General features: G+C 49.6%; 1 protein-coding gene across 1 annotated transcript in view; it reads left to right on the top strand.

The window, feature by feature from the left end:
* The window catches only part of PDZD2 (PDZ domain containing 2), a 213,241-nt gene that overhangs the window by 138,552 nt on the left and 53,236 nt on the right, over positions 1-21,453 (top strand). The window contains 1 exon segment of the mRNA XM_028531856.2: positions 4,770-4,925. Coding sequence (XP_028387657.1) covers positions 4,770-4,925 — 156 coding nt within the window.

The raw sequence follows: 21,453 nt of genomic DNA, 5'->3' as shown, positions 1-21,453 counted from the left end.
TATACTCTTGCAGTATGGCTGTTTTCCCCCATTATCCCCATTATTGTTTTTGAACCTACCATCCACAGGCTTTTTTATATGCAGAGTGGGGAAGAAGTAAGTTGACAGTTGTTTGTATGGAAAATAGTACATATTAATCAATAATAACACAAGAATGGCCCTGGCCAGGTGGCGCAGGTGGTTGGAGCATGGTCCCGTAGACCAAGAAGGTGGAGGGTTCGATCTCCAGTCAGGGAGCCTGTGTAAGGCAACCAATCAACCAGTCAGTGTTTCTCCCTCACATCCATGTTCTCGCTCGCTCTCTCTCTCTCTCAACAATAAAAACATATCTTTGGGTGAGCAATAAAAAAAATTAAAAAAGTAATAATACAAGAATAACCTAGCCATGGCTGGCGTAGCTCAGTGGATTGAGCTCGGGCTGCAAACCAAAGTGTCGCAGGTTCGATTCCCAGTCAGGGTACATGCCTGGGTTGCAGGCCATGACCCCCAGCAACTGCACATTGATGTTTCTCTCTCTCTCTCCCTCCCTTCCCTCTCTCTTAAAAAAAAAAAAAGAATAACCTGTGTTTCGTGTGCTCACTACTATAAACCTACATTTGCCCCATCCTGTATTTCTGCCTCTTAGGTTGCAAGGTCTATTGCCTATTCCTGGAGTGTTAAACAAGTAGACTGGAGGAATTTTAATGCTTTTAGCTACCTGAATAATCTGCTTCCCTCCCTTCTACACCATTCACCCAGACCCTTGACCTAGACTCTTGGGCTTCCAACAAGAGTGTGGAGCCTTGGGCCCTGGCTGGTGTTGTTCAGTGGATTGAGCATGGGCCTGCAAACTAAAGGGTTGCCGGTTTGATTCCCAGTCAGGGCACATGCCTGGGTTACGGGCCAGGTCCCCAGTAGGGGACGCAAGAGAGGCAGCCACACATTGATGTGTCTCTCCCTCTCTTTCTCCTTCCTTTCCCCCCTCTCTAAAAATAAATAATAAAATATTAAAAACAAACAAAAAATGCAGAACGCAGAGCCTTGGGAAGGACTCGGCAGGGGGAGTTGCACTGAGGCCCTGGAGACAGAAGTGGAGGCGTTGTTCACTCTCAGGCCCCCTCCCCTTCCCGAGATGCTGTGGGGCACCCTGGCGTCTCCTCACTGGGCACCCAGAGGGGCAGAGCACCCGGGGAGGTCCTCGGTCAGCCTGGCGAACTCCTCAAGGAGGGAGACAAATTCCTCATCTGACCAGACTGTCTGGGAGTTTGAAAAGCGTCATCGGATCTTGCGCATGCGCACACGGAGTCCAGTGTTTGCACGGCCCACCTCCCCACCGTCTGTGGCTCAAGAACCGGGTTTCCTGCGCAGGCACTATACCCTGGCCACCAAACCCGAAGTTCCCTGGCCACGTCTTTCCCCTGCTAGTTTGGAAAGTGGGAAAGAGGACGTCCATGTCATCTCATTATCCACAAACACACGGACTCACAGAAAACACAGGCTGGAGACCAAAACAGGCCACTCAGGGGTGAGACTCCTGAGTAAGGGGCACACGCGGGACCGTGAAGGCAGGTTGTGACGCCCGGCTGACGGTTTCACGCACTGATTTCAGGGGAGAAGGACGCCGACAGGTGTCGGGTACCCCAGAGTGCCAGGTGCTTCTCACCTATCATCGCATTTAATTCTTAAAATAATTCCCACGAGTCAGGTATTAGTTCTTTTTATTCAAAGGATGAAATCAAAATCTAAGTGATTAATCAGTTTGCCCAGAGGTCGCACAAGTAGTGGGCGGCAGAAGCAGGTTTCATCCTGGGTCCCTCGGACCTCCAAGTTCAAGTCCCAACCCAAGCTGCCCCTCAGTGAAATAAGATACAAAGGACACTAGGGCTAATGATATTAGAAAAGGCCATGTGTCCCTGCCGCAGGCTTTGACCTGTGGGACACCTGCCAGGGCCTCTGGAGGGCGGAGCTGCAGCCAGAGCCAGGGAAGGAACGTCTATATTCTCAGCCCATGGGCTCCTGGCCACCGGTACTGGGCTGTGGCCCTACAGCCGACCCAAAGGAGCAACCCTTTCACTTCTTCCCAAGCACTCTGCTTACAACTGGGCAAGCCCCTGCTGCAGCTGCTGCCTGCTCCTGGTTCCTAACCCTAGTCCGCACCGCAGGGGCGCTAAGCAGGCCGTCTCCAGGCACCTCGTGGCGTCTGTTCCTCTTCGTTATCCGACAGGAGCAAGCAGTCCACAGGCTTCGTTTGCCTGGTTTCAAAGAGGGAGAGAGGGAACAAGAGCTTTGACTTGCTGAATATAAAGAATAATAAAAGTGTAAATTACTGTGACAGATAACTGTCACCGCATCACAAAATTCTAAGGCATTGTTTCAGAAGTTCAGCAGTCACTCTTCTTCTGGAGACCTCGTGTTTCTACACAGATGGGTTGTCTGTGTATAGGGGCTGAGCAGGTTTTTGTTGGATGAATGAAATCGGAATATCCAAGTTTGCTTGGGTGTTCCTGGGAAGTACATGTTCAGCAATACAGATTTCTCCTGTGCTCTTTTTTTTTCACTCTTAGTTTTTATTAACAAGTAATGTGTGCTTACTATAATGTAAAAAAAAAAATAGAAGAAAAAGAAGATAAAAAGTTTTGCAACGCCACCATTAGCACTGTCTGTTAACCAGCGTGTCCGTCCAGCCTGGAACACACACACATGTGTGCAGCATGTACACACACGTTTTCATTCACTGGAACCAAACACAAGACACAGTGCACCTGGAGGCAGTCCCACCTGGACTTCAGCACCAGCGCAGCCCAAGACGAGCCGTGGGGCTTCAGCAACTTCCTGCGTCTTCCCAGAGCTCAGTGCTCTCGCCTGTATGTTGAAACTTACGGGCTGTCAGGAAGACTGAGAGATGCAAATGGGTCCGAACCATGCAGCTGTTCCCAGCGACGTCTGCCTTTCTGCTGTCATGTATTGTTACATTTAGCATTCATGTAGTCACTACAGTTTATTTTTAACCTACTTTTTACTAAATAGCATACTACATGTAAGAATCGCCACATCAGGAAGCACATTGCTACAGCACCGTTTACTTTACTTTCCAATCACAGTGCACATTCAGGGTTATTTTGTGTGAGTTTCAGGGGTACGACACAGTGGTTCCACAACCATACTTTACAAAGTGCCCAGCGCCTACCTGGCTCCATGCACCGTGGCTACAGTTATCATCGACTGTTCCCTGCACTGCACCTGACATCCGGGACTGTCTGCTGCAGCACCGTTTGTAGTGACCTTGAAGCGTTCTGTCCCGGGGCTGTTGTGCAATTTGCTCACCAGTCAGGACCTTCACCATTTTGATTTTTTTTTAACTCTTTTTCTGTTAATGGTCTAGCAGAGATGCCATCACGGAGGAAAACTGAACTCACTTTTTGTTTGACAGCTCTTTTTCCTTTCCTTAGGGAAGGGCTCACGGTCTAGTGTTTACAATTACTCCTCTAAAATGAATGAGCTTGAGGTGCCCTGAAGGCAGAACCTGCGTCCAGTGTCGCTGTCACCGGGCGCCGCCTCGGCAGGAGTTTGCCCGTGGTTGGTGATGGGCGTTTTTCTTGTTACTGTTCTCTTTTCTGCCAGTCCCTGAGGAATCTGATCATCAGAGCTTTCCACGGGGCCTGCCTTGTAGAAACGGCTGGTGTGGGAGGCTGTGGAGAGGACACATTGCCCTTTGTCCTGACCAGGGACCAGCCCTGCAACCCCGGTCCCCGGCCTTGTGGACTGTGGCATTTCCCAGGAGTGCTCTCGGCTCCTGTGTGGGCTGCGTCTGCAGTTGAGATTGTCCCGTGGCCCTATGATCTCACCCACGTATCACAGCCCACTCTGGCCTTGTCAGTGCGTAGGAAGGGCTGTGTTGATGGAGCCCCCTTTATGTTTTAAATTTTTTAAATATGCACATTCCTCTTTAATACACAGACATGTAACACACACAAAAAGAAAAAGCATTCATGTAAAAGGCCCCGTCAACAAAGAATAGACAGGAAGCATCTACACTAAATCAAATAAGGTTCCTGCTTTAAAACTTGGCTTTACTAGCTACACCTGGAAAACAAGCACGGCTGTTGCGAAAGGAAAAAGAAAATTCCCTGCACTGAAGGAATATATGCAAGAGGGAAATTTACTAAATCACAGATCCATAATTAGGGAATGTTTAAGCCTTCTTACATATTCAAAATTCATCAGGGCTTTGTGAAATGTGTGATTGGAGGAGGGCGTTAAAAAATCTACCTGTTCTCCTTAGAAAATAGTGACAAGAACTCTCTAAAAACTAGAGACCAGCAAACCACTGGAAGTTTGGGAAGTGTTACCCTTCAACTTCGAAGGGTGTATAAAACAGAATGCAAAAGCAAGGTAACAGTGGGAGAAGAAGCCTCCTTTACAGTCTAATCTTAGTGGAGTCTGGTTCATGTGTTTTTGTTGACCTTGAAAAGTTGTATCCTGAAAGCAAGACAGGAAGGCAGCAAAGGAACATGATGAGTTAAGGGAACTTGGATTGTTTATGGAAACATCCATCTAAGAAACACAGATTCTTCACGGGGAAAAATTGGTTTGGGTTTACATTGGGTTCACACCCCTGGCATTTCAGGTAACCTTGCAAACCTGGACATGCAGAACATCCATTGCATAGACAGTCTTTGGGTCGGGAGCATGTGACTGCCCACAGCTGACTCGGCTAGGTTTTCTTTGACCTTGACCTAGAACTGCTGGTGCCATCAGTAACTGGTGGGCCTTTAATTGTGTTCCCACAGGAAACCTCCGCAGAGGACCTCCTGAGGTTAACATCTAAGAGTTTGCCTGACCTGACCAGCTCGGTAGAGGACGTGTCCTCTTGGACTGACAACGAAGACCAGGAGCCAGACGGGGAGGAGGACGAAGGAACTGGCTCGTCTTCCATCCAGGGAGCAGTAAGTGTGCCTGCGGTGTTGGGCTGCTCTGCTGGAACGATGTCCCCCCCGAAGACGGGGGTGCTGGGATCTGGGATAAGAGCTCGAGGTAGTATGACAGAGACCAGAATGGGAGAGGACCCCAGCGCATTCTCTGTATGTATTTACTTTTTGTCAGAATCTTCTGGAAAGATCTATGAGGGTAATGCTTTTCATTTAAGAAGGAACATTGAAACTGGAAACAGGATAAGGGAGGAACTGAGTATGAAGTTCAGTGAGTACATCCGTTTCCAGGATGCTTAATAACATACTCAAGGATTTTATTGCTGTTTTTGACAGAGTGTTTGGAAACTATTGTTTGTGAATTTGAACTTAGACTGGAAGATTTCTGGTTGAAAGCATAGCGTTAAAATAACACAAAACTCTTTTGTGCAAAATTGTATAGATAGGTGTTAAATTTTGAAACAGACGAGGACTCCCCCAGGGCTTGTAGCTCATCCTTTCACAGCCCGGGACGCCTCACGCCCTCCGTCGGCCCTCGTACACGGGCAGGGGCGCTTTTGGGGACCTGAGGTCACAGTGGGGCTCCATGGTCTCTGCTTTGTTTCCCAGACCTGAGAGATGCGTCATTTCTAGTGTAAATTCTTTTTTAGTACATTTTATTGATTATGCTATTATAGTTGTCCCAATTTTCCCCCTTTGCCCACCTCCGCCCGATATGCCCATTCCCTCTGGCAATACCCTCCTTAGTTCATGTCCATGGGTCATGCATATAAGTTCTTTGGCTACTGCATGACCTCTCCTGTTCTTACCATCCCCCTGTCTATTTTGTACCTGCCAATTCATACACCTAATTCCTGGTATTTTGTCCCCTATTCTTCCCCTTCCCCCCACCCAAGTGATAAGCCTCCAAATGATCTCCATATCTATGGTTCTGTTGTTCTACTTAGTTGCTTAGTTTTGTTATTTGGATGTATTTATTGATACTTGTGGGTGTATTTCCTTTTTAATGTTCATTGTTTTGATATTCTTTTTTATATAATTCCTTTTATTGTTTTATATACTAATGGCTTGGTAATGATGAATTCCTTTAGTTTTACCTTGTCCGGGAAACACTTTATCTGCCCTCCCATTCTAAATGATGGCTTTGCTGGATAGAGTAATCTAGGTTGTAGGTCCTTGCTTTTCATCACTTTGAATATTTCTTGCCAGCCCCTTCTTGCCTGCAAAGTTTCTTTTGAGAAATCAGCTAACAGTCTTATGGGAACTCCTTTGTAGGTAAATCTCTGCTTTTCTCTTACTACTTTTAATTCTCTCTTTATCTTTAACCTTTGGCATTTTAATTATGATGTGTCTTGGAGTGGGCCTCTTTGGGTCCATCTTGTTAGGGACTCTCTATTCTTCCTGGACTTATATGTCTATTTCCTTCACCAAATTAGGAAAGTTTCTTTCACTATTTTTTCAAATACACTTTCAATTTCTTGCTCTTCCTCTTCTCCTTCAGGCACCCCTTTGTTTAAAGATGTCCCATGATTCTAAGCCTGTCCACATTTTTTTTAGTTCTTTTTTTTCCTGCTATTGTGATTGAATGCCTTTTCCTTCCTTGTGTCCCAAATTGTTGATTTGATTCTCAGCTTCATCCACTCCAATATTGGTTTCCTATAGATTTTTCTTCATTTCACTTAATGTAGCCTTCATTTCTGCTTGGGTCTTTTTTATGCTGTTGAAGTACCCAATGAGTTCCTGGAGCACCCTGATAACCAGTGTTTTGAACTCTGCATCTGATAGGTTGCTTATCTCCATTTTGTTTAGTTCTTTTTGTAGAGTTTTGTTCTTTTCTTTCATTTGGACCATATTTCTTTGTCTCCTCAATTTGGCAGCCTCCCTGTGTTTGTCTCTGTGTATTAAGTAGAGCTACTTTGACTCCTTGTCTTAGTAGTGTGGCCTATTGTAGAAAAGTACACCTGTTAGGTTGTATGGGGCAGAGCCTTAGGTGTTCACCAGGGCGGGGTGACCAGTGTCACTGCTTTGCTGCTCTGTGTTGGGGCGGACTCTGAGAGTGGACAGCACCGCTGCCTGGCCCCTGGAGTGTTGTGCAGGAGGAAGCTATCTCCCAGCACTCGTCCTGTTGCCAGTCACTTCGCTTCCTCCCTGTATGCCAGCTGTGCCCTTCCAGCTGTAGCCCTGGTGTTGAATCCCAGAGTGGGTGGGTCTGCGTGAGTCCTAAGTCCATTGAAGGCCCTTTAAAAGGAGTCTGTTAAGAATCTCTTCTGCTGCCCCAATCTCCACTGGTATTTACAGCCAGAAGCTACGGGGACTTATCTTCCTGGCAGTGGAACCCTGGGCTGGGTGGTCGGGTCTGGGGCTAGGGTCACTCGCTCCCAATGTATCCCTCCTGATTTTTATCCACCACACATGGGATGTGGGGCCACCCATTCATGTGTCCATGCCTCTCCGTGCAACCCTCCAAGTCTCCACACCTCTCTGCACCTCTCTGTGTGTCTCCACACCTCTCCTACCTGTCTGGATGAGTGTGGCTTCTTGAAATCCTTGGTTGTCGAACTTCCACGCAGCTTGATTGTCTGAAAATTCTGGGTGATATTTGTCTTGTAGTCTCATACTTTTTGTATAGTTGTGTGAGGAGGCGAGGCATGTTTACCCACGCCTTCATCTCGACAGGAAGTCTAGTGTAAACTCTTGTTAGCTTTTGCTCCCCACCCAACCAGCCACGGGAAGAGGGCTGACTTTCTGCCATTTGGAGCCCTTGGGATTGCTTGGTCAAAGGTTTTCTCCAGAGAGGTTTTACTGATTTAAACTTCTAGCAGTGCCCAGTTCCCATCATCACCAATGACATTACCTTTAAAAATAATTACCAGTTAGTCACATAGGGTTTTATATGCTTGTATTGTAGTTTTTCCAAAGGAATTGCAATGCATTCTGTCCAATACATAAAGCGTTGGGGAACTTTACGTGGCCGTTAAGGAGACACAAACGTCTCCAGCACGAATTCTGCACGAGCACACATGTTCCCGGGCTGTGTTTCTGGGTTTCTCCACCTCGTCACCCCATCTGCTGCACACACACACCTCAAACCCATGATCGCGGGTGGAAGAAGCAGAACTGACCCTGCCCGGACAGTTCCCCCTTCTCCGTGCCTTGGGGACCCCCTCACCCCACTTCTCCTCCCCCTTCACACAGCACTCAGAGGAGGGGACTCCCAGGCTTCTTCCTGGGCTCACCACACGCACCTGAACACCCATCCTTTGTTGGCCATTCCCTTGAGGTCTGGTTGCAACCAGGACATCCAGGCCCGAGACAGAGCCCTGCAGGGCCAGGGGAGGGCCGCTGGCACAAGGCATCTTCCGGGCATCACAGTCTATCCAGGACCTGCCCTCTGTACCTTATAAAGGTGCTGAACTACTGGGAAAAAAAATAGACATATATATTTATATATATGCTTAGTTCTGTGTTTACAGTCCCAGACTCTTTGTTTTGTCGTTTTTAAACACGGATGCACCTCCTTAAACGAAAGCACCTGGAGCGGTTTCGTGAGCTGGGTTGCCAAGCTTCCTGTCTCACAGATGAGACTGATTCAACGATTCAACCTGCTGCGGAGCCCACTCCAATGCAACGCTGACCGGCTCCGCTCCTGCGAGCGGCGGCGTGCTCCCAGCACTCAGGCTGCGTGAATGTGATGCACATGCCGACGACCTGCCAGGAGCACCCTCGTGATTTATTTTTCATGGCTACAATAAACAGCAGTGAGATTTTCCTTCCAAAAAGCTCCAGTCGTGCTGAGGATAAAACCATATGGTGAACATCGAGTTTGAGGAATAGAGTGAGGAGAAAAGGGAACGGGGGTGGGATGGTGAGATGCCCGTCATCTGCACGAGGGTCATCCATCTTGTTGGGGGGGGAGGTCTGGCTTCGGTGACAGGGCTCTCTCCCCACTGGGCCCCCCCCCACACACACACCCAGTATTGAAGTCTGCCCGTCAGTGTGAGGGATGTCCAAAGGCCAGCTCTCCCCCACACCTGCTGTGGTCCTGGGCCCCTGACTGGCCGTTCTTCCTCAGGCCTGTCTGCTCCACTCTGTCTTCTGCCCCGCAGGGACAGTTTGTAAATGAGAGTCTGGCCATCGTGAATGGTTTCCAATCATTCAGCGGCTCTCCATCACACCGAGGTTAAAATCCCAGCTCCTTACCTTGGACTGCCGTCCGTTCCAGCCTGCCTCTGCTGCCTTTTCTCCCGTGTGTGCTCCCAGGAGCCCTACCCATGCATGCGCACCCACATGAATGCACACACATGTATACACACACACACACACCTCTTCCTCGTGGCACTGTGAGCCCCGCGTTTCCCAGGCTACTCTGTGCCTCTGCACCTGCTATTCTTTCTGCCTAGAAAGAATATAGGCATGTACGAATTCTCTGCCTGGCAACATCACTGTCAACCCGCCCAGGGTCACTCCTCCCATCAGCAAGCCTTCCCTGACACCCAAGTTCTCTGGTCTGTGCTCTGCGCTTGCGTAGCGCTGTGCGGTGATTTCTGTCGTAGCATTTACCATCTTGTCTTGATGAATGATCTGTTTACTGTTCTGTCTTCCTCGTTAGATAGAAACATTTCAAGGGCAAAGACCATGGTGCCTAAACACCTCTCTATTGCTAGGACAGTACAATGCCTGGAAAATAATAGGGAGGTGGGAGGAAGGGGAGGGATCCTCCTGTGATCTCCTGTCATTCCTTGACCACCTCTGGTCCTTCCCTGGAGGACTAGAAACTCAGCTGGTCCTTACACCCTTGAGGTACAAGCTGGGATCCCCAGCCTCTGAGCCTTCTGCTTCCCTCCCCTTGCCCCCCACACTTGCCCTGCCTGGGTCCCTCTTCATCGGCCCCTGCCTCTTCCACCAGTTAGGTGGCCTCACTGTGGGGCACAGCAGCACTTGGAGCTCTGACCTTGTGGCTGATTGGAGAATAAAGGACAGCGATTCCCTTCTGGTCCTTGTGGCCAATTGAGGGGGGTGGGCTCAGTTCAGCTGCAGGGTTTGCACACATGGAGCCCTGCTGGGGTGGTGCCACTGAGCGTGTGAGCCCATGTGGGGCGGGGGGGGCGAGCCATTGTTCTGTTGCTGCGTGCCAGGATCCCAAGGTCAGCCATGAAGGTGACATTGAAAGGAATGGAGGTGGTTTCACTTTAAGACAGTTAGGGTTTGAGATGTTACACGTGTGCTCTTCTCTCTGGATACCTCAACACGACCTTGCTCTCAAAGACTAGATCAAGTTAGAAGTTACCCTTGATGCTCCCCTCTTGAAGCACCTGTGATCATCTCTTTCCCAGATCTGCTCATCACGGCTCCCCTGGCATTTAGCTGTTTTCTATTTATTTCTTGCCACTTAATTTCTCTGAGGAAAGAAACTACTTAAGGCTTGCAAACTTTTGAAAAACTTTTTTAAAGATTTTATTTATTTATTTTTAGAGAGGGAAGGGAGGGAGAAAGGGAGAGAGAGAGAAACATCAATGTGAAGTTGCTGGGGGTCATGGCCTGCAACCCAGGCATGTACCCTGACTGGGAATCGAACCTGCGACACTTTGGTTTGCAGCCCGCACTCAATCCACTGAGCTACGCCAGCCAGGGCCTTAAACTTTTGAAATTAGGGCACCTCTTTTGGCCCCCAGTATCCAGTGAAGCACCTTCTGATGAGCACGTACTCAGTATACGTCTTGATCATAGAGCTCGCTGCAGAGCCGTGGGTCTCAAAGTGGGGTCCCCGGATCTCCAGCGTCAGCGTTCCCTAGGAACTCGTTAAAAATACAAATCTTCGCCTTACAGGGGGTGAGGGTGGGCCAGTGACGTTCAGCTGGCTGTTGGAGGCCACAGACCTACCGCCCTAGAATCGTGGCCGGATCCGTCCGCAGCCTTGTAGAACAGGACGGGCACTGGTCAACGTGGCCGTGACGCACTCAGGCCCCCGGCTGGCCGCATTCTGGCGCTACGCCAAGGCTGACCTGATTCCTCAAACCCCCGCTGAGATCCCTGCAGTTCTTCAGTGCTTGGAAAAATATAGCCGATCGTGCTCACACCCGTAGTGTAGTGTCGAACAGCCCCCAGCGGGTGAAGCTCCGCCCAGCGGTTCACCGGCCCCTGAGAGGTGGGCGTGGCTCTCCATCAGCCCCATCCCAGCACGCGGGGCGTCGTTGGCTGCGGTGTTTGAGGACCAATCTTTCACATGTGTTTCTTTTTTGGTTTATTATTTGAATGGTATGGACCCTCGGCGATCAGAATGGTATTTGAATTTTTAAAAGAAGATAATGTCAAAAAACAACAGCAGCAGCAGCACATCCTCGGGACCCACCCCAGACCTGCTGAACCAGAAACTCGGGGGACGGTGCCCAAAATTGTTTTCATTACCTTCCAGGTGGTGTGGGCGTTAGCTCATGTTTGAGAGTTTTAGGGCCTTCCAGTAAAATGAAGGGCACATGTGTTCTTATAGGCTGTTCAAAAAAGCGTGTATCCTTTCTCAAGTGTAAATAATTACAGTTCTTTTTTTAATGAGATTTTTCAGGGAAAAAAAAATACCCACCTTCTGGCCTTTTGAGAGAGTGGCTGTTTTTCAAATGAAGAGAGGAAGGGGAGTTTCAATGCAACTGGGTGTGAAATGGGTGAGAACCTCTTAAGTCATTAAGAGCCTGTCTCCTTTTTTATATTTTTAACCAAAAAAAAAAAAAAAATGGAAGTACTGGTGTCGGTCGCCAAATCTGCAATTGTCACAGCTCCGCTGGGAAGAGTTTGCTCAGCACATCCATCAGCGGGCCTGTCTCCGCTTCCCGTGACATCAGGGAAGCAGTCCTGACATTTTTGGAATCCCTAGGTTGGGGAAATCTTGGAGAACTTCGGGGCGGTTAGGGTTTAAGCAGGAATAAAGGGCCTCATCTCTGCAAAGGAAAGAAGCGCTGAGCTGGGTCTCACGACTCTGTAAGTCTGACGTCGGTGGTTGAGTCTGTGTTCGCTGGGGGAGTGGTGCAGGGGTGTGGGGGCCTGGACAGCAGTGGTCTGGGAGCAGCATCCTCTGGGGTGGGCGCCTCTCCAGATACAGAAAGCAGGAGAGGCACTCTGGTGTTTTCATGTGGATCGAAAAAGTCATCAAGGGTTCGCTCTACATGTTTCCGAAAATGTCTGGATGCTGAAAACTTGTGTTGCAGCATCCGAAAGTATCGTTTCTGGTTGAGTCCAGCTGCCCTGGATGGGAAGCAGGGACCTGAGCTAGGTTTTCAGGTGACTTGATCCTAGCGCTTAATGCAAGGAGGGGGGGAGCATCGGGAGGGTGAGCTTGTGATTAGTGTTAGAGCAGGAAGATCCAGCGTCTGACCGACAGTCAGATCTTCCCAGCGGGAAGCCGTTACTGCAGACACTGGTACAGGGCCCCCCACACTTTCTGCAAGTGGAGTGAATGCTCTTTCCAGCAGGCCTCGAGGGGAGGGTATTCAGACAGGCTGCTCATGGGCAGCAGTGGGCTCTGAGGGTCCCTTTAAGCACTGGGCAGCGGCAGCTACTGCTTAGGGATGTCCTCATTCTCCGGGGTCAGGAACAGTCTTCCCTTCTCCCTGGGCGTACCCTTCCTCCTCGTCTAGGTTCACCTCTTCTAGGAAGTCTTCCCAGATACACACATCCCTTACCCCTGGGCCCCAGCATGCATTACGCCCTGCATTTCCATCCATGACTCTTAGCACAGATTATAACTTGTATTCATTCATGTGGCAGTTTGGTGAACGTCCTCTTTCCCTATTAGCAGAGGATCCGTGGGCATAGCACCCACGTCAGGTTTGCTTGCTCAGGTATCCCAGGTGCTCAGCAGGGATTGTCGGGTGGGTGGGTGGACAGGCGGGCAGACAGGCAGAGGGTTGTTGGAACTTCTTTCCCTCCTCATGCACCCAGAGACTCCTCCTCTAAGACTCGGTTACCTCCCACTGACTTGGCTGTCTCCCCCTGCACACCAGGACTCTGTAACGGGCAGGGCACCCAGTGGGTGCGTATTATGTGTGCCTGAAAACCAGGAAGTCGGTCTGCCTCTCCCTTCCGGGAGCTGCCCCCTGAGACTCACAGATCAGTGATGTCAAGACAGTTTTTCCAAGGATAGGACCTGGGAGGACACAGTGTCTCTTCCTTTAAAACAGGACATTTGTGGCAGCAGCGCTATTCATAAAAAAATGAATAGATCTGATATCTTTTGTTGGGTGAAGATTTGAAAGCCGAAAGCAACTACACAGGGAAGGTAGGCCTTGATTTTTAAGAAATCAATAGTAACAACAACAACTGATCACCCCCAGGACGGCAGTGAAGTGAAATGCGAGTGAGAAGACCAGGCGAGAAGCCACCGGGGCGAGGACCCCGGGACCGCCAGCCTCGGAGATGCAGGTTCTGGCTAATCGACCTGAAGTACCAGAGCTCCAGGGAACCTTGGGGATTAGCTGGCCCACACTTTGCGTTTTATGAGCTAGAAATCCAGGGTGGGGAAGAAGCCCGCTGAGTTCCACGGGTAGCAGGCTTGTTCCCTGGACGAGTCACCTTACGGCTCACTCACGCCAGCTGCAAGGGAAAAGCAAAAAAGAGAAAGGAAAGGAAAGGTGAACACACCAAGAAAAGCATTCGCGTGGTTCAGCGGGTCCTCGCATCTCCAGGGGTCCCACTGGAGGGACCCAGCTGGCAGGTCTGAGTGTGTTTGGCTGGGGAGGGTGCCCAGGAGTGTCTTTTCTTTCTTTTTTTTTTTTTTTAAAGATTCTATTTTATTTATTTTGAGAGAGGGAAGAGAGAAGGAGAGAGCGCGAGAGAGAGAAACATCAATGTAGGGTTGCTGGGGGTCATGGCCTACAACCCAGGCATGTACCCTGACTGGGAATCGAACCTGTGACATTTTGGTTCGCAGCCCGCGCTCAATCCACTGAGCTATGCCAAGGAGTGTCTTTTCAAAAGCATCCCGGGTGGGCACCAGCCTGAGGCAGGCAGCCACACACACGGACCCCCCAATTCCCTGAGTTGTACCTTTTTCTCTCCACTGCCCCCAACTGGGAGCTGCCCTCTCTTTCCCCACACAGCCCTGGACCTCCCCAAGTAGGTCCTAGGTCACTCGGACATTCCTTAAGCCCCACTTCCGCTGGCACAGCCACAGAGAAGACCTGGTTTGACACTCGGGGCAGAATTGCCAGAGCGAGATAAGAAAAACCAGGCCGTGATTACTGCTGGCCTAAGAAAACAAGATTTCCATGTGGGGGTGGTTTTTGTTTGCTTTGGTTTGATTTCATACTTAAAGGAGATGAAGTGATTACTTAAAATGAGTGTGTGGCGGGGAGGGGTGGCACATTAGATAAGAATAATTATTTGGCCTGGGTGAACTGCCCAGAAAACTGCTGAAGTTTGAATCAGGCTTCCTCCCGGGGCGCATTTTCCGGGGCCTGTTCCAACCTGCTACCTGGCTCTGGGTTGCATTTCCACCGAGCAGTTTGCGGTTCCCAGGGAAGCAGGCAACTCGTGTTCTGCGTAGACAAGCAGATACTCTTCAGCCCCGTACCGCCGGGGTCTCCCGAGTGGGGTGAGCACAGTGGGTGGGGGGAGGGGAGCCAGCTGGTCCCCTGGAGTGTGGGAGGACAGTATTAGCACTTAGGTAGACTCCTAGCTCATTTTAGGTGCTTTTGTGCTTCCCAGGGTGTGTATGCATTAATCTGGGAGTATCAGATTATAGTTTATGAATCTGTGTTGGGCGTGCCCGCTGGCTGCACCAGCCCCTAAGGTTGCAACCCAGCTCAGAGCAATGGGAAATGCAGGTAAAGAGGTCCCCTCCGTGAGCAGTCAACTTTATGATCGTCGTTTCGATTTGAAAAATTCCTTCAAGTTCCAGTGAGAATCAAGTATGGGCTACTAGAGCGTGTAATAAAGTGTCTTTGCCCTCAAATCTGTTTTCTTTATGAAAATAATACTGTAGAAGTCATGAAGGGAACTTCTCTCTCCAGGTAGGTTGTTTCCTGCCCGTTCAGCGTGCCAAGGTGCCCCTCAGCTCTGCCCTTACTACAGTTGTTCCTCTGATAAATATCACCCCCAGGAACTTAGTGTTATGTGGTTTGGGGGTGTCAAATCCCCGGTTCTCCCATTGAAATGTTAAGTAGCATATATTGACTTGAGGGGAAGTGGCAGTTCAGAAATGAAAGTAAAAGAGAAATTTCTTCTGCTGTAGACCGAGGGGTGGCCGTCACACGGGGAAAGCAGACAGCACGATGCGTGGTGCTTGTTCACGAGCTTCGCTCAGTCTGGCAGGTGACAGGAATCCCTGAGATCTCCATGTCTTTTGAGACTTTGCGTAGACATGGGGCTGATACACACAGTCAGATTCTTACCCTCTCTTAAGAGAAGCAGGGCTGGTTGTTGAAGGCGAATGATGAAGTCGCCCTTTGGCAGCGCCTAGGTCACTCAGACGGACAGGCAGTGCGCAACAGAGGAAGACTCCGTGAGTGGTGGGGGATTCGGAGTTCTGGGGTGTCTTTCTCCTTTCCCCACATCTTCGCCACCACGGGTAAGACTCGGCCAAGACATAAAAACAGAGCAGGATGGAAGAGCAGAGGCCGTCTTTTGGAATCCAGGGCAGAGGTTTCTTGTAGAAATAGAGCTGTTTACAATGAACAGAATTCTCCCCACCCACATGTTTTGTTCGCCCAGGGTTTTGTTTGCTGCTTGTTTGGTTTTTGCTTGCCCAGCTTGTATTACATAAGTTACTGACGTAGCAAACGACATTTGCAGACACGGCGAGCCACGCCTCTTCCCCTGGTCCTTGCTCTGGTTTCTTCACCGGGAAGAACCTTCCTTCCATCCTGACCCACGAGATTCTGAGGGCCCTCGTTCCTCGGAGACTTTGCTAATGACTCCCGCCTCCGTGGGCTCTGCTTTTTCTGACTGCTGGTCTCATTTGTCTATTTGTCACATTGTAGCTCTTAAAAATCAGAAGGATACCTCCTGAGTTACATCGGTAGGTAAGACAGATGTTTCCAAAATGTGCTAGTAAAGCTGTGTCCAATTTATTTCCCCTAGAAACAAATATGTTAATAAATATTTGTGGAATTATCTCACAAGCTAGTGGTGGCAAATACATGTCCTACACATAGTTCTCTCTCTCTCTCTCTCTCTCTCTCTCTCTCACACACACACACACACACACACACACTCACGTGCACACGGACACATCACCTCTTTACCTCCCAGAGCAAACATTTCTAATTCGTCCTAACACTTTTCCCACTGATACCAGATGCAACTTCAGAAGTTGATAACATGGCATTCAGGTGCCCACATCCGAGACCTAGTGTGAATCAGCCCTGGACTGAGCCAGCTGGACTTTGCCATCCATCTGAGCTGGGTGCTCTGGGGGGATACAAAGATATAACACAATCTTCCTCTCTTACAGTATTTATTATATTGGATAACGAATGATAGGTTTTTCTGTATTTTCATATTCCCCTCTTCTGTATAACAAATCCCTAGCAGCCATGTGCTGTATATGGCCTGAAAGAGGGATGTCCCATTTCTTCCAGGGATCAGGGAGTGTTCAGTGGATGGGTAGTATTTGTCCCATAGGATTTCCACAAAAACACCCTCAAAAAGGGGTGACATTCTAGAGCAGAGAAACAACATGCACGGTGATCCACCAACAGAAAACGTTAAAGCCTATTTAAGGATCAACACACAGCCTATTAAACGCAAAGGCTCAGCCCATGCTTTTAGTTCCGGACTGAGGAATTATGACTTAGTTTACAAGTGCTGTGACTCACTGATGGTTTTTACACTGAGTGATGAGGTCAGGTTCATTCCCACAGCCCGGACGGCGGAGTTGTTTTTAGAGAAGATACATACCTCAGTGGGCCACTAAGCCTTGCCTCCGGTAGCAGCTTCCTTAAGGTGTCTGTACCTGTCGGTGCCTTCCCTTCAGCGTCCTGTGTTTCCTAAAAGTTCTCAAGTTTGTTCACAGTGACTTTGCACAGGGTCGGGTAGGCTCGGGTATGAGCTATTCCTAGAAGCGAGAGGTTGGCAATGGTGAAGTTCAGGTCGTAAACATGTCAGGCTCTGCCGGCCCAACAGTGTCCATGGCGACAGCCCTAGGTGGCTTCCTGGTGCAAAAGCAGCCCCAGGCCACAAGGGAGCTAACGGCCATGACTGTTCTAATAAAACTTGACAAAAACAGGTGTGGGGCCCTGTGGGGCCCCAGGCAGCACTTTGCCCACCCTGCTGTAGAGGATCACGTGTGAGCCGGGACAGCTTCCGCGTGCTGCTTGCCAGGTGGTCTCCGCAGAGCCCGGCTCAGCTGTCCAGTCCGGTTCTGCAAGGAGCGCAGGCCCTTAGGGATATCTGTCAGCAAGTCGGCGCGCACTCAGCACCGCTCTCGGAGGGGGGGTCTGGGAAAGGCGGCAGAAGGCCCTGAGGTCCTGCCTGGGATGTGCCAGACCAAAATTTCATCACAGCATCTTCAACAGGACCAGTCCCTCGGCATCCAAAACCTGCCTGCGTGGAATGCCCCGTTAAAACAATCCCTTTCTGTTACAGTCAGCCGTGCAGTCACAGAAAACTCCCTCTAAACCGTTCTCGTGGGGGGAAGGGCCCTGGAAGGCTCTGGCTTGTGTTTACTGTTGCTGCTCAATTGGATTCGACTCAGCTGCTGTGTCGGACCACCTCTGGCGATGCAGCCCGTATTTTCTTTCCTGCCATTCATCCCTTCTGTTTACTTCTTCGGTCTCTGTTGCATGCCTTTTTGATAGCCCAAACCTACCCACCCCGCAACTTTCTGTGAATCTTGAGATTTCCCCACACAAACAAACACACACACACACACACCCCAGTCTCGTCCCTCTGGCCTGGAGAGTGCAGCATATCACAGTCCTGCTCCCAGAAATATGTCCGGCGAGAGCAGGCAGCCGGCTCCTGCTGACCAGTGAGTGGCCCAGAGGTCTGCGCTTAGTGACCAGCCCACAGACCCAGGAGAAACAGATCCAGGCCCTGCACTGTTCTCACCCAGTGGGTCATGGGAATGTAGCAAGAGTGAGCGATTCCTGCTTTGTACAGGTGTCTGTCTTGGCTTCAGTTTGAAATCAGCACCAAGGAAGGACAGGCTCTCCCTCTTGCCATCTGCATCTGCTGTTAGGTTTTTGAAGAACTGAGCCGAGAGCGACTTGAGGACACTGACCTCTCCTTGGGAAGGTGACAGATACAAATCTACCCCAGTCGGGGCAACCATGCACCCAGGAGTGATCACATGCCTGTCTCCTTAAAGGAGGATGTATTTGCCTCAGCCTTCTAAGGGACCAGGAGAGCTATGTGATTTGCATGCACAAAAATCATCCAGATCACCAACAAAGTGGGCTCAGATTGCTTGGGGATGATAAATGGGAGGAAACCGGAAATGGGCCCAGTTAGAACAAGGACAATGTTATTTCATCGGCTGAGCCGCAGCCCGGAGCCTCTGTCCACATCAGCTGCTGCTTCGCCCAGCTGCCTCCCAGCTCGGGCTCTCCCAGAGCACGCTGGCACTTGGCGAGCGCCACTCCTCAGTTTCACTGTTTTCCTCTTCAGTCCTGAGTTACCCTCTTTGTTGGAAAGCAATGAGTCTAGTGTTGCAGTAGATTTGTGTTTGAATTTCCGCCGTCAGCTCTCAGGCTTCTTGCTACTTTGGGGCTGATTTATGGTTGTTCTCATTCCCTTTTTCTGAATGGTTATTTATTCCCAGCCCTGGCCTCTGCGGCTCCTTCGATCGCTCAAACATCTGCCCCAGAGATTTGGAAAGCAAATGTCCCTCGCCAGCCTAAAAACCATCTCAGTGAGACGGAAGCGTGAAAGGGAAGTCTCCAGGCTCCACCCCCCTGCAGAAACTGACCAGGGGAAAGAGCCAGCACAGCTTCCCAGGGATTTGGAGCCTGGATATCTTCTGTCACATCTGCAGATTTTTTTTTTTTTTTGTCACGTACTGGGAGCCATAAAAACATGGCAGGAACTGGGTGCAGCCAGTCCTCCTGCTGTTTTCCTTGGGATCAGATGTGCTTGCGCAACGGAAACAGCGGGATATAAAAGCCACACTCTGCCGGGGCTGTTTGTGGGGCTTCCAGAGTTAGCTGAGAAAGACAGATGCTGCTCAGGAGTGCAACCCTCCGTTGGTCACGGTGCATTCACAGAGATCTCAGAAATGCTTCGGACGGCAGTCACAGCGCCTTTCCGAGTGCCAGGCTCCCGGCTTGGCCCAGAGAGGCCTGTCTCATGGTAAACGATGATATTTGCTCCCCGCCCCGGGAAGGCTAAAATGTGCCAGGAGCTAAAACTCAATTTCCATGCTGTTTCTCATCCAGAATTATTTCTAGCCACCTTGTCCAGTGCGGCTTTTCAGAGGTTTTGCGATGAGACGAAAGTGTCAACATAATGATATTCAGATCATTAAAATGCCAACCATCCAAATCCCCTTGCCACGTGATGATCCGAAGACATTAAAACCTGAAGTAATTAACATCCGAACTTAAATTTTCTTGATCTTTTGAGTTAAACACCAGAGCACTGCACGGCCTCCTTCCGTCTCTCCTGTTTCTCATTTTGCTCCATCCTAACTAAGGAAATTCTTTTTTTTTTTTAATTTTATGCTGTATTGGGTTTGGGTGGACAGTTTGGTGGCTGGACAATCGCCTACTTCAGTGTTGCCCTCAGTATGTCCAGTTCCCCACCTGGCCCCAGGCACAGTCATCACAGTGTCACTGACTGTATTTCCCATGCTTTCCTTCCTCCCCTGTGCCTGTCCTGTGACTGCCGACCTGTGCTCCTTGGCCCCTTCCCCTCTCTCACCCAGCCCCCCAGCTCCTCCCTCTGGCAGCTCCCCGCCTTCTCCCTCTCTACCTATGAGTCTGTTTCAATTTGGGGTTGTTCTGCTTTGTTTTATTTTTTTTTCATTTATTTTGTTCTTTAGATTCCACATGTAAGTGAAATCCTATGGTGCTTGCCTTTCTCAGACCGGCTTCCTGACCAAGGGGATTCCTGATGTCGGGTGCCGGGGGAGGTGGTGCTTTTCAGCATCTGTGTCTAGCCTGGGCTGCCTTCCGCTGAAACAAATACGGCCCTTTCAGCCCCAAGAAGGTTGCATTTTTTCAACAGCAGGTCTCTTGTTAGTGAAACGGAAGCGAAGGAAGAGTAAACAGACCCACATTGGTATCAAAACATTGCCCACGTCAGCAGGCAAACGAGCCCATCCCCAGCCCCTGGACAGTGGTCCCAGGCAAAGTTTTGTTCCCAGGACTTTATTTAATTTTGCCAGAAACCATGTTAGGAATTGTAAAAAGTCTGGAATTTTACACTGCAGATTAATGGACGCTGGCAGAAGACATGGGATTCCTGGGTCAGAGACAAGTGACTTTGTTACTCTGGCACAGCAGTTTTTGGCCTTCTCCAGTCCCAGTTTAAGATTCCATCCCTCCTGGCTGGTGTGGTTCAGTGGATTGAGCACCAGCCTGGGAACCAAAGGGCTGCGGGTTCAATTCCCAGTCAGGGCACATGCCTGGGTTGCGGGCCAGGCCCCCAGTTGGGGGCATGTGAGAGGCAACCACACATTGATGTTTCCCACCCTTTCTCCCTCCATTTCCCTAAAAATAAATAAATAAAATCTTTTAAAAAAATAATAAAAATTTTTAAGACTTAATCCCCATTTAGAGCTTCATGTTTGCATGATTTCCCCTTGCCCCTGCCCCACCCCCATCCCCCCACCCCCACCCACACAAGTCCTTTGGAAAGGATGCAGCAGGGCTCGGGTGGATGTGCATGCAGTGGGTTTGTATCCCAGCTAAGGAATCCTGAGTATAGATGACCTGAATCCTTTATGGCGAGCTGGAAACAAACCTGATTGCTCTTTGCTCCAGAGAGAGGCATTATCTTTTTTCTACCGGACAGTGTACAAATCTGCTGCTTTCTCTTGAGACACGGTCTCTACCTGTCAAGGCTGTTCACTCTACAAATATCCTTGAAGGCATGGATAATCCACAGAAAGAAACGGCCTGTGCCTCTGTCCGCAAGACACAGACATGGGAGAGCCCCATGGAGAAATGTGTCCCGAAAGGCCATAGCAGAGACGCAGTACTGTCAAGTGAAGGAGGGTTGATGATGAAAATATTCTTGGCTTCTCTTGAAGATGCCAGTCAGTCTGTAGCAGTTGTTTGGCGTGCGTGACTGTGAACTTAAACTCAACTCGCAGGAATCTTCCCAGTCTGGGTGGGAGAATCCATCTGGTCCTACTTACAGTGCCTTTTGTTTATAGTCAAGAGCTTCTTTTAGAAAACTTTTTTCAATTGACTTTTAGTGAGAGAAGGAGAAACATCGATTTGAGTTCCACTTGTTTATGCATTCATTGGTTGCTTCTTGTACGTGTCTTGACTGGGGATCAAACCCATTACCTTGGTGTATTGGGACAGCACTCTAACCAACGGAGCTGCCCAGACAGGGCCAAGAGCTTCTTGATTTGCTTTCACACTTTGAGATAAAAGCATAGGGCACCCTG

The sequence above is a fragment of the Phyllostomus discolor genome, chromosome 3 (assembly GCF_004126475.2).
Source record: "Phyllostomus discolor isolate MPI-MPIP mPhyDis1 chromosome 3, mPhyDis1.pri.v3, whole genome shotgun sequence".
Lineage (NCBI taxonomy): Eukaryota > Metazoa > Chordata > Mammalia > Chiroptera > Phyllostomidae > Phyllostomus > Phyllostomus discolor.
The sequence above is the reverse complement of the archived record's forward strand: the minus strand, read 5'-3'. Positions and strand labels throughout refer to the sequence as shown.